We start from the raw sequence: 12,123 nt of genomic DNA on the forward strand, positions 1-12,123 counted from the left end.
TGTGCTTTTCCCTCCCAGTTCGCTCCAGGGCTGTTAGCAGGCAGCATTCCATCGGATTTCTGCTCCGAGGTGCGGCACGCCGCAGCCGGTCCCGGGGCTAAGAGGGTGAACCCGCGGGCACAATCCACAATCCCCGGGCAGCCTGCACAAGCTGGCACGTCTGTGCCCCCCTCCGCCCGGGGCACCCGCACATCAATGGCAGCACTGACAGCGGCCTCGGGCTGTACAACAACCGCCTGTGCCCTGCCCGTGATGTCATGGGCACAAGTGTCCTGCCACCGCCCGCCGCCCGCCCTGGGGACATTGCACAGCGGTGCGCAGCTCGCACAGCAGAGCCGCGTTCGAGGCTGCTCGGTGGGAAAAGCAGATGCTCGGGCTGCCGCCCATCCCCGGGCCAGGCAGGCAAAGGGTCCTCGTGGAGCCTCTGGCTCCTTTTAAATGCCCCGGCTTCCCGCGTGGAGGAGGGGAGGTGGGAGCTGCAGCATCCTTGCCTGTGGCTGCCTTGCTCGGTTTGGTTTCTCCAGCTGAAGCAGACCAAGGACAGACCAGAATGCTCGAGACTTGACTGACAGCCCTGTTTTCCCATTATTCAGCATCCCAAAAAACTTGGTTGCTCAGACCCTTCTGCTCCTCCTGCTGCCTCCCCACTGGGGCTTCTCCTCTTGCCCATGTCTGAACAGCAGCTACTCCTCTTTTCTTTCTCTTTCTTTTCTCTCTTTGTTGGAACTAAGTTAACATCTCTGGGAACAGATGGGATTTTGTATCAGTGTAATTAAATTGCTGCAGCCTCTGATAAGGACAGAGTTAGATCTTGATCTTACACAGTTTTGATCAGAGCAATGACCCCAGATCAGACTCCTACTTTAGTTGAGAGCCCTTTCAGCAACATGAGGTCTCAACTTCATGGTGCTCGGGGTCACCTCCACCACTTCAGGGGCTTTCTAATTCTTCCCAATATAAAGAAACCCACTAGTGGGTACAACTGGTACAAGCAGCTACTGGGAGCATGAAAGAACCAAAGGGTAAGATAACAGACAGTCCCATGCAGGAAGATTACTCATATTTTAAATATTCTTAATTTAATGCCACAGCAGAGAGGGTTTTCATCCTAAACTGCTATTAAAAAAGAAAATCTTCAAAATCATTGGCAATCGCTGTCATGGGAAAACTGGCTATGGAAACACACAGGAAGGAAGGGAAAAAAAAGTAGTCGGGGGTTGCAGGTACTCTGTTATTTATTGTACAGTATTTCACTGAAAGTACAAAGGCATCATCAGTACTCACCAGAATTGTATTGTAACAGGTACATTATACTGCATGTTAAAATGTGCTGCTTTAACAAGGCAAGATGGAACACAAACTTAGAGGAAGAAAGAAAGGAGTTTAAAAAATGTAAAAATACATTTTTTAGTAACTGATCTGTACAAAAGAAAGAAAAAAAAATAAACTGAACCAGAGGGCAGGGATTAGAGCCCCCAAAGTCATTTATAACTATTTAAAAAGGCACTGTTATCTACCATGTCATTAGGACCTTTGGGTTCTGTTTCCTTCATACTGATGACTGTGGGGGTGAGGGAAACACTGTTACTAAAATGATCAGACTCATACAAAAGTATTTACAGAGAAAGGCAGAAAAATCCCCTCCTCTTGTTCCAAAAGAGAAACATTTGCCCGGTGGGAGAGGACAGCATTTTTCCCTATCCTCTCTCCCCAGCCGTGCCAGACCCGTGACCTTGAGTGGGGGAAATCAAACAGTGAGGATGGGGGAGAAGCTGTCAGAGTCCTCCTAACAATGGGAAAGTGTCTCTCTCATTTCTGTTTTATTGCTTTGAGCTCTCCTACAATCAGGGGAGCTAGAAGATAAACTAAAATCCCTAAACCCCAAACCATCCTGGCTACAAGAAGATGGGGCAGGTGGTCGGGACAAAAGGGTGAGGACCAAGAGGTAGGGCTGGCTGGAGCTGTCTTTCTAGAGAAAGGGGGGAAGAGACGGGGAGAATAATGCTTCAAACTACCAGACATTTGTGCTGCTTTTCTAAATCTCCCCCGGGAGCCTGACAACGTGTCAGCAGAAGCAAACCCAGGGCACAGGAACCCACCAGCCAAAGCATCCGACGGCAGCCGTGGGGCGTCCCCGGGGCGTCTACACGTGAGCGCTCTTGGCGTGGGTGGGCGAGCTGGATCCCGAGCCGTAGTAGAAGCGGTTCTCGCCGAAGGTCTGCGCGTCTCCCGAGCAGCACACGATGACACAGCCGCCGAAGAGGCAGAGGGCAGAGCCGATCCAGCCCGTGTACAGCGAGTAGCCGAAGCTCATGATGGTGGTCTCGCGGTGGGCGCACACCGGGAACCAGATGGTCGCCACCACGCCGCACATGGCTGGGGACAGGGGGGGAAGGACAGCGTTAGGGTTGTGAACTGGAGGGTGTGACAGCAGAGTGTCACGTGCATCTGGGGACAGAGTGGAAACCCATCCCTCGTCCCTTCCAGTCCCACGGTGGGATCCAGAAGCAGCGGCATCAGGGCTGGGTCCAGGAGATGTCCAAGCAGGAGGCAACATGGGAGCCTCAGGAGTGAGAGATGGAGAGAGAACAGCCATCGCTCTCAGGCACCAGCAAGAAGGAAAAACAACTGCTGCCTGACACAATATAATGTATTTATTAGAAGGGAAAGAGATTTGTTCCCTGGAAATATCTTTAAGAGGGAAAAATGAGAGTTATACCTGAAACGATGTGCTGGAGAACTGCAGAATTAGGAATAGATTAGATATGAAGAGGCCATGAAAACCATATGGACCAGCAAGAAAATAAAATCTGTGGACCAGTGTGAACTGGTTTAAATCCCTATTTCCACATGGACTCACGTGCTGTGTCCTCAGCCCATGTCCCTCCTCATCATTGCAGTGGCTCTACTGAGTGGTCACATAAACATCACCAAAATCTCCCAGCACCCTAACACAGAGTAGGGTTTATAAAATACGAGCAGAAAATGAGCAGGGACAAAATAAGCAGAAGTTAGGCATTGCTGGGGTTTTTTTCAGTGGAAAGGGAAATGCCTCACAGCTCTGGAAAACAGGTTCAACTTCCCTGTGGAAAATTTCTATCAAGCGATGGGGACAAACCCAGCAAGGCTCTCCAGACATTTGCGGAATTGAATAAAAATGGGACCTGAAGAGTTTGCAGAAGTGAAAATGGGATCCTACCTAGGGACGACAGTGGGTCAAAAAATGACTGCAGGCTTCACATTTCACTTGATATTCCATGGGGGGTTTTTCCACAAAAAGCCAGGAGGCAGCTGCAGTGGTGCTGAGAGGTGACATGTGAGGGAGACAGTGCCCACAGAGTCCCCACATGCACAAAGGGCAACGGGAGTTGATGGTGTTAATCACCTCCCAGGAGCAGATCCTAAAACAATACTCCTTGATGGCCTGTACATCTGAGAAGAATTAATCTGTCAATATTTACTTGCCTCCGGGACAAGCTGTGCAGGACTCCATCCTTGTGGCTATCAGAGAATCAGAGCAAAACAATAACAGGACCATGGCAGCGTTACAGATTTCCACCGACCGTGTTAAAAGGTATCTGGAGGCAGTGTCAGAAAGTTAAGGTTGCAAGAGGGAAAAAGAAAGGGGTGAGAGTAAAAATAAAATTGTTTAGTTAAAGCAGAGAACAAACCGTAGCTCCTGGCCGGTACAGCAAAAAACCCATCCCCAAAGCTGCAGTTATTGTGAGAGAAAATATTTTCTTATGGAAAAGAGAAGAACATTTGAAGGATGCTTATAAAGCCAGAAATAATTTGGGGCCTCCTCAAAGGAAGGGCCCCGCAGCTTTGGAAGGAATTTTGGAGAAGGCAGGGAGGGGAGAAGAGCGTTTCTCCTGCGTGTGGAGTGGTCCTGCAAACAGCTCATGAACCTCCAACGCTTTAAAACAAAAATGTATCAGTTGGGAATCCACAAAGCATTCTAATGGGCTCTGGGAACAAAGGCGCTTTGTTGTCCGAAAAAACACAATCATCTTTTCTTTCTCTGTCAGCAGTAAATATATATATATATTTGTCTATAGACTATAAGAGCCTTATCTCTCCAGACCCTCCCCCACAAGACAGGACCGAAGCAAACACTTGCACTGGGGTGAGGAGAGCTCTCAGGGATGCTCACACAATGGCATCTCTTGTGCGTGTGGCCCCACTACATGTAAAACCACCTTATTTTAATGCTGACAATACCAGAAAGCCGTGAAACACAAGCCAAGGACTTTGCATGGGTTCACTTGACCTCTCTGTCCTCAGAGGCCGCCAGCTGCTGTCAGTCACCAGTGACCCTGCTGCTGAGCAAGAGGAATGCCCTGGAACAGGACTGGCTTTCATCGCCCTGCATAGATTAGGTTGGGCTGTAAATCCTCCGAGGAGATGGGAAAAGGACAGTCAGCAATTGCAATGTCTCTCTGCGGGCTCAGATTGTATTCTGGTTGTACCACAGGGAAAGGCTGAGAAAAATAGGTGATTTGACAAGAAACCCAAAGAGACTGGAAAAGGAATTTTAGGGCAAGTTTCAAGTTCTAAAATGGCTGCCCACGTGGAAAAGACAGAAGATGTTATCCTTTCTCTTGTGCTAATGTTGGGACATCCTTTGCCTCTCTCCAAACAAGAAATCCCCAGACTATAGAGCTGCTGTAGCCAATATAGTCCAGCAGAAAAAAAAAAGAAGGTCTGAAAAGAGAAGGAGTATTTTCTATTAGAGCAACCAATTTAGTTGGAAAACAGGCCTGTTTTGGGACCCATGCGTGGAAATCCTGCCTGCTTTTTGCAGCTGCAGTAGGCAATCTTGTAAAAGCCACTGCCTCTCAGCGCTGCGTGGCATGAATGTCCTTGCTCCATCAGATTGCTGTGAATTCACAGGGATACATCCCAGCTCCCAGTGTTTCCAAGTCTTTTTAAACTGTGGATCTGCAGCAGCTCAGCCTGCTGAGCTGAAGCCCTCAGTACTCAACATTAGAGATGTGTTGGAGTCAGAAGGACGAGCTCAGAGACAAGAAGCACAGAAGGTGCTCAGGGAGCTGGGAGAGAGGGAACAGGATTGTTCTAACTCAAGGGACAGTGAGTCCCTGCCAAATTCTTAACAGTAAGTTAAAGGCTTTTTGCAGAAGAAAGAATACTTTTCTTTCACATCTAAATTTAACTATTCCAAATTGCTGACTCAAAGTCACAGTGGTTTCTCTTTCAAAGCATTTCGTTGAAAAAAAATAGATACTATATTTTTTTCTGTGTTCAAGGCAATCTTTTTATCTGTGGTTTTACAAGTAAACCTCATGCAGTCTTCAGAAAAACTCATTGACATCCTTTATTTAGTACACAATGGCTTGTTTTGTAGCAGCAATTCCCACTAACAAATATTTAATCTATTTTCCAGTGTCTGACTCCTTCTCCTCCATTGGGAAAATGCCCCCTTGGTTACCAGCAAGGGGTCCTCCAAATTAGTATCAACAACACGGGCTGGGCCAGGGTTTTTCCATCAACACCAAAGTGTGAAATGTTTTCATACCAGCTCAGAGCAAACCTCTGCTGACGGTTGTTTTCAGCCATAAATCAATTCTCTCGTCAGATAGGATCAAACAAAGCCATAAACACATCAGCAGCAGGATAGCAGGGCGTGCACACAGGTTGCACTCCGGCAGCCTGTGATTATCAGTGGACAGAAAAATCAATGGAATATCTGAGCCCATTGTTTTCCTGGCAACTTTTCAGCCCCTTATATATTTTTTTTTTTTTTTGGCTCTGAGCTGTGTTTCAGTCCCTGTTTTCCCTTATACCAAATCTTAGTGACAAACTGCCATCCCTTCCCTGAGCAGCAAGTGAAGTTTGCTTTGCAGCCAGCCCCTCTGTTTGCAGCCCCACTCCCTATTTCTGCTGCATTAGGGAGTGTTTTGGGGGCCATTTTCTTTTAATCAGAGCTCTGGGTGTTGCTGTGTTGCTCTCCCCTAAGAGGAAAAGTCTGGAGTCTGTGAGGTTGTGGAAACCATGAGTGAGAGCTCAGGGCTGGAGGGTGAATAAAAACAGTCTAGGGCATGTCACCTCTAGAATATAATGGATTTTAACTCAGCATTGTATCTTTCAGAGCCTGATCCATGCTTGTTAAATGCTCTGGAATGGTGACACCTCATCTTGCAGCTAACAGATCATTAATCAGCTTAAATAATGTCAAAGTCCTAAACTCTGTACATTATTCTTCTTCCAAAGGGACTGCCTTGCTGATGAGCCTGGAAAAAAAAGGGCTTTGTAGATATAAATGTGGGTTGGTTTGCTCTTTCTTTTTTAAAAAAAAGCAACCTAGGAGCAAAAGAAGTTTATTTATTCATTTGTGATCTGACAAAAAGAGCATTATTGTAATTGTGACTAAAACATTGTGACCAGGCTGCTGATCCCAGCCCAGACCATTCAGGGATACCAGTAAATCATTCACCTGTAGGTGCTTCAGAGCTCACAGGGGTGAAAATCAATAAGATGTGGTCCAAATCTGACCCAAAGATCATTTGTCTGCCAATGTCTCTGTGACACAAATGTGAGAGATGTGATCTCTCACACTTCCTTTCCTCACAGGATCTACCTAGTTGGAAAACAGTGCTCTGAGGCAAAGGGCAATCTGGTTTATGGAGCACCACAACTCTCCATCATCCCCTCACATCTGCTGTCCTCCTTGGTGTCCCACTGCAGCATGTCTGGGATGGGATAGTGGCACACCAGCCACCAAACCCTGGCGGGACACTGCAGCATAAAGGATTTCACTTGTTCTAACACAGTGATACCCAACACTGTCACTGCAGTTTGTCATCTGTGAGCTGGTCCTGTCATCCTCTTGCCCTTTGGGATTTTTAGGGACAGTCCTCCTGCCTCCACACCTGCAGCCATGCAAGCAGGGCTGACCTGCAGCATAGCTCTCCTTGACTGGAACCAAATTCTTGTGGGTTTTGTGGCAAAGTGCAGCTCTGCTGGGCAGGGCAAATCCACCAGAGCAGACTACTCCGGCACTAAAATTTCATTCACAGGCAGAAAACCTTCTCTTTCACTTCTCCAAGCCCAAATACATGACTCAAGGTTCCAGGGAAGGGATGAAGATCACATTCCAACATGGCTGTTCACGATTGGGATGTCCTAGACCAGCCCTATAAAGCTGATGTTAGGACTTCCAGCTGTGCTCTTAAACTCCACAGGCACCTATAGGGCCCCTTGGACCTAATCCCTCAGATTTGGGATGTATGGACTTGTGCTAACCCCAAGGTGATGGAGGAGGGCTGACTGGCATGGAAGGAGCATCCAGAGGACAGCCCTTCTAAGTGTGCAGCTATATTCAGTGCCCACTTGAAAAAAAAAGAAGAAGAAGAAAGAAGACGGGCATGATGTCAGTGCTGGCTGCCAGCGAGCAGCAGAGCCACACAAAGAGGTCACTTTGCCTCTCCCCTCCTCCTCTGCCACAGACGGGTGAAAACAAGGCCCCGCAGGCTGTTCTGAGATGACGAGGCCTCAAGAACATGCAGGTGTTGCATGGGGGACAATGAGCTCCACAGTCTGTGCTGCTCAAAACAATCTCCTCCACAAGCACCAAGGACGGGAAGAAATTCCCAGGGGAGTTTGGAGGCCAAGGGCGAGGCTGGCCAGAGGGGGTTGGGAGGCACAGAGGGCATGCCAGTCCTCTCCCCGTGCCAGTGCCATCCCTCTTCCCATGTCTGGGCCACCTCCACACTCCTTCCCTTGTGGATGCCACAGCACCTGCCCCACTCAGTCCGGTCTTCCCTTCCCACGTGCCTCAGCTTACTTTCCCTGGATGTCCAGGGAAGATTTGGAGGCTCTGCCTTCCCTTCTAAGTAGCTTGGAAGTTTAGACCCTTTCCCAGAATTCACTTCCACAGCGAAGCAGCATGATCCGTGCCTGCAGGCACTGCCCGTGTGCGATGGCCTTCCAAGAGAAGCGTGCCTGAGGACTCCACGAGGCAAAGACAGAGGGCTTCACAGCCCTCCCTCTAACCCTGCTTCATCCCTGCCTCCTGCCCTTGTCCTCCCACTCCTGTTTTTGCCTTTTGTCCAGCCACAGGCTGCAGCAATGCTGGAGAGCTCCAGGCCCGGCACAAACCCTAGGAGAACACACCCAGCCAGCCCGCAGGGTCCGGGAGCAGGGTCCGGGCTGCAGCCCCCAGCTGTGGCAGGGCCTTACCCAGGAGGATGATGAGGATCCCTCCGAGCTGGGAGCGCCGGTACTTGGCCGCCCCGGGCTCGTGGCCCATGCGGATGCAGGGCAGCACGGTGATCAGCAGGAAGATGGCGGGAAGGCCCAGGACGGAGGCGGCGATCATCAGCGCTCGACACGCTTGGACATACCCTGTGGCAAGGCAAGGGAGGAGGGCTTTGTTATTTGGCACAAGCAAAGGAGACTTCGAGAAAAGTTTGGTTAGAGCCCAAGACATGCACGGAGTATGGGAAATGGGTTCATAGCTGTGTGAACACTGAATCTGCAGCAGGCACGGGGCAGGCAGGCTGCACTGCAGTGGGGAGTGTATGAACAGGGGCTGGGCAGGCTCACAGTTCCCCAACAAACAAACAGCACTGCCTGGAAAACACGAGCTCTTCCCAGAGAGACACTGAGAAATCGTGGAGCTGGATAATACGGGAAAGGAAAGTAGGAGAAATTTTCTCTAGGAAGGAGTTTCCCTATACCTTTTCATAGGAAGAGTTTGATTAAGGAACAAGATTTTAAAATCTCCAAAATAAAATAACAGTAATGTAAAGCCTCAAAGATTCTCCCATCATTCAGAGGGCTGAATAGTTGTAGACCCACTAATGGCACTGCAGGTCCATGGGATTCTGCCAGCAGCCGGCCCGAGGCAATAAGCACTGTTGACCTGGGAAGAAGAGGAGGAGGAGGAGGAGGAAGAGGAGGGACACTCCTTATCCACAGCCACACCTCAGCACCCCAGGATCTCCTATTCCTCTCTTACCTGTCCCTGTGCACCAGGCAACAGGAAACAACAAAGACCAGGGGCTGTTGGGGTGCTGGGCAGGAACATGACATTTCTGCCACTCTGGGAGGGTCTTTGTATCACAAAATATGATTTAAAAAATATTTATATACAATATGTATATCTAAATTTTATAGTAAGTATTTTATATGTCATGTATATATACTATACAAAAGTGACATGTAAGTAAATTGTACCAGGTCATTACTAGCATGCAAAAGGAAAAGGACAAAGGTCAGATTTGCCCCAGTGCCTAGTGACCTCCCCCAGTTTTCAGGACAGTCTCAGCACAGTGAATGTGCTGGCTCTCTGTGCCCTCTTATTAAAAAAAAGAAGCTGTCAGATGCAGGCATGGAATTCCAAGATGCTTCAACCAACACCAGCAAAGAGGGGCCTTGAGCACATCCCACTGACACTCAGGTACAACGCCAGGAATGAGGATTTTACTGTTTCTGGAAATGCAGACACTGCGTGTATTGAATATTTCCTTGATTTTTTTTTTCAAGAGGAAACTTTAAAAAATTGTTACCTGAGGAGTTCAGGGAATAAAGAAGACCCTAAACAAAGGAGATGGCTGTGCTCAGTGTGGATTCTGTGCAACCAATCCCAAGTAAATGAGAATACAAACAATTCATTTTAAAGACTTGACTCAGACAAAGAAAGGCTCTAAATACATTTCAATTATTGGGCACACCAGGATAAATTTCCCTCTCATGCCAAGCTGTGGATATCAAATAGGCTACAAGGAGAAATGTCTTGGTTTGTGATTTGCTTCTGCTCAAGGGCAGCTTTGCTCTCTGCTACTGCAAGACCCATTCACTTATTTATTAAGTTGCATTCACTAAAATTTCTTTGGGGCAAAACCTTCCTCTGTCTTCTCTGCTGGATCAGATTTAACAACAGTAGCAGTAAGGAAGGCAAACTTACTAAAATGTAAGTAAGCACACACAGAGAAAGGAGAATGAGAGACTCAACATTGCTAAGTGCTCAGTGCCCCAGACCAAGCTCCGTAACAGAGAGAAATTCAGGAATGATCTTTTTCACCTCTTGTAAAATTATCTTCACAGCAATTTAAACCAGTAAATAAGGCAACATGAAAGAAAATTACAGGGAAGGGTCATTTCTGCCCTGTGAGCTTTGAGAGAGGCACCTTTGACATGGTAGAGGAGCAGCAATCCAAAACACAGCAGAATGAAGTACTACAGACTGAACAGTGGCTGAAACTGGCAAGTTCACAAACTAAACTTACAGGGACCAGACCTCACAAGACTTTGGCAGGTTTAATTAGCCCAAACGATGTATTAGTGCTGATTAAACACCTTGCTTAACTTTTGCTTTCTAATAAACTATATGAAAGTTACTATATCATTAAAAATACCAAGTTAAATGTAGTTACATCAGTTTGCTGTGTAAAAGTTCTGTCTTGCCTCAGAATCTGTGGGAGGCACAAGACCATCAAGACTAATGATGATCTTCTGAAAGATTAAAAGCCATAGCAGCATTAATAATAGATGCTGAAATATTCATTATGCTCCAAATCACTTTAAGGAATCAAACCTTAACATTTGCAATAGTTCACCATCCCCTTGAAGTGCTCTGTTACACCTCAGTGTGCTCTGTATGTTTTGCAGTGCAATCCAGAGACAAGATGTGAGAGGAGCAGTGAGATTTTACCAAGAGCAATGATTAAACAGTAACTGGGTTTCAGCAGCCGCAGAAAACAGGAGACCTGGGTACGATTAAAACCAGGTGTCAGTCAATGAGAATCGTATTAAGAGCTATCATTCACCTTCTTTAGCATTTAATGGACCATCTCCTGTGCTGATGAAGCTGAAGGAGCTTCCCCACCACCTCCTGCGGCAGCAGCACTTGTGCTGCTCTGGGCGAGGCTTCAGCCTTCACTTGGGGTGGGGAGGGGAGGATGGGACGCACTCACCCGGCAGTATGAGGATGTCCACGAGGGGCTTGCAGTGATAGAGACCTGTTGCCATGACACAGTCTGCCCACAGCCCCTTGGATCCCAGCTCATCCATTTTCCTGCAGGTGGTAATGGTGTAGCCGCAAGTCACCACCCAGTCGTTGGTGGCAGTGGCCACAACCACCCCGATCCAGCCTACAAAGCTGCAGACAAATCCAGCCAGGTGCAGGCAGGTGGCCACCATCTCCGTCCTTTGGTGGGGACAGCTGGACAGGACAGTGCCCGCGGGGTCAGCGGAGCCGCCCGGCGAGGTGGCGGCTGCTGGAGCGGGAGGATGGGGATGGGCAGGAGCGGGTCCCTGGTCAGGCTCTGCCGCAAACACTCGGCTGCCTCTGCCCAGCTCCCTCCCTGGGAGGGGTCAGAGCTGCCTCCAGCCCCAGAGCGCGGGGGAGGAGCGAGTGGGGAGCCCCAGCTCCTGCCGGAGCATCATCCCGAGCGTCCGAGGGGAAGGAGGCTGTGCGGAGGAGGAGATGCACGATCGCACCCAGCCGTGCTTGGAAAACAAGCCGGAGGGGTTTAGTCAAATGCAAGCAGCCCGACTATTCGAAATTTAGCAGAGAGGGAGGAAACTTAAGGCAGTGTTTGCCAGCTGAACTTTAATGGTGCATCCTCATGGAAAGGTGAGGGGAGAAATGCGGTGGACAGAGTCACTCAAGAGGTGGAATTGATCACCCCATCAAAGCCATCAGCACAGCTGCAGTAAAGGGACAAAATGAGTCTTGAGTCTTTCCTGATGTTTTCAGTAATTGTAAAAATATAAAAGACCCACCACTGCTTTCTCTGCTGTGCCTGGGCTTTCAGAACTACTAGCTAACACTCGCTGAGTCTTAAATACGTTAACAGCACCATAGTTCCACTTTTGAATCCTCAAATTAAAATGAGCGGCTTTTAACTCAGACTTTTAGTCTGAGTAAATTTACTGTATGAATTTGAGTACATTTGATAAAATAGGAGCAGCCCACTTCAAAATGCCAGAGGTGGAGAAACTTCACATCTCCCCGTTCTGCATCATGAGAAGCAGGCAGGCGGGACATTTTCCTAGCTTCGCTCTGTCTTTTCACAGCACATATGCATGTTCCCGCTGCCAACACATCCCTGAGGATATTCCATGGCCGTGTCCTCCTCCAGCGCTGCTGCTTTTGGG

At 48.4% G+C, this 12,123-nt stretch overlaps 1 protein-coding gene across 1 annotated transcript; it reads right to left on the bottom strand.

The window, feature by feature from the left end:
* Positions 1–1,217: 1,217 nt before the first annotated feature.
* CLDN11 (claudin 11) lies at positions 1,218–11,338 on the bottom strand. Its single transcript, XM_038146537.1, has 3 exons — positions 10,938–11,338; positions 8,200–8,364; positions 1,218–2,376 (listed from the first exon to the last, which is right to left on the bottom strand). Exons 1-3 carry the CDS (start codon positions 11,161–11,163, stop codon positions 2,144–2,146), a joined length of 624 nt encoding a protein of 207 aa, XP_038002465.1. The 5' UTR covers positions 11,164–11,338; the 3' UTR covers positions 1,218–2,143.
* Positions 11,339–12,123: the final 785 nt, after the last annotated feature.

The sequence above is a fragment of the Motacilla alba genome, chromosome 9 (assembly GCF_015832195.1).
Source record: "Motacilla alba alba isolate MOTALB_02 chromosome 9, Motacilla_alba_V1.0_pri, whole genome shotgun sequence".
In the NCBI taxonomy this organism is placed as follows: Eukaryota; Metazoa; Chordata; class Aves; order Passeriformes; family Motacillidae; genus Motacilla; species Motacilla alba.

Bases quoted from the DNA above. Each gene is read 5' to 3' on its own strand.
- CLDN11 (XM_038146537.1), bottom strand. From the start codon at position 11,163: ATGGTGGCCACCTGCCTGCACCTGGCTGGATTTGTCTGCAGCTTTGTA. The intron at 8,365-10,937 runs GTGAGTGCGTCC...GCCTTGCCACAG, and splicing joins GGACATCCTCATACTGCCGG to GGTATGTCCAAGCGTGTCGA. The intron at 2,377-8,199 runs GTAAGGCCCTGC...CCCTGTCCCCAG, and splicing joins GATCCTCATCATCCTCCTGG to CCATGTGCGGCGTGGTGGCG.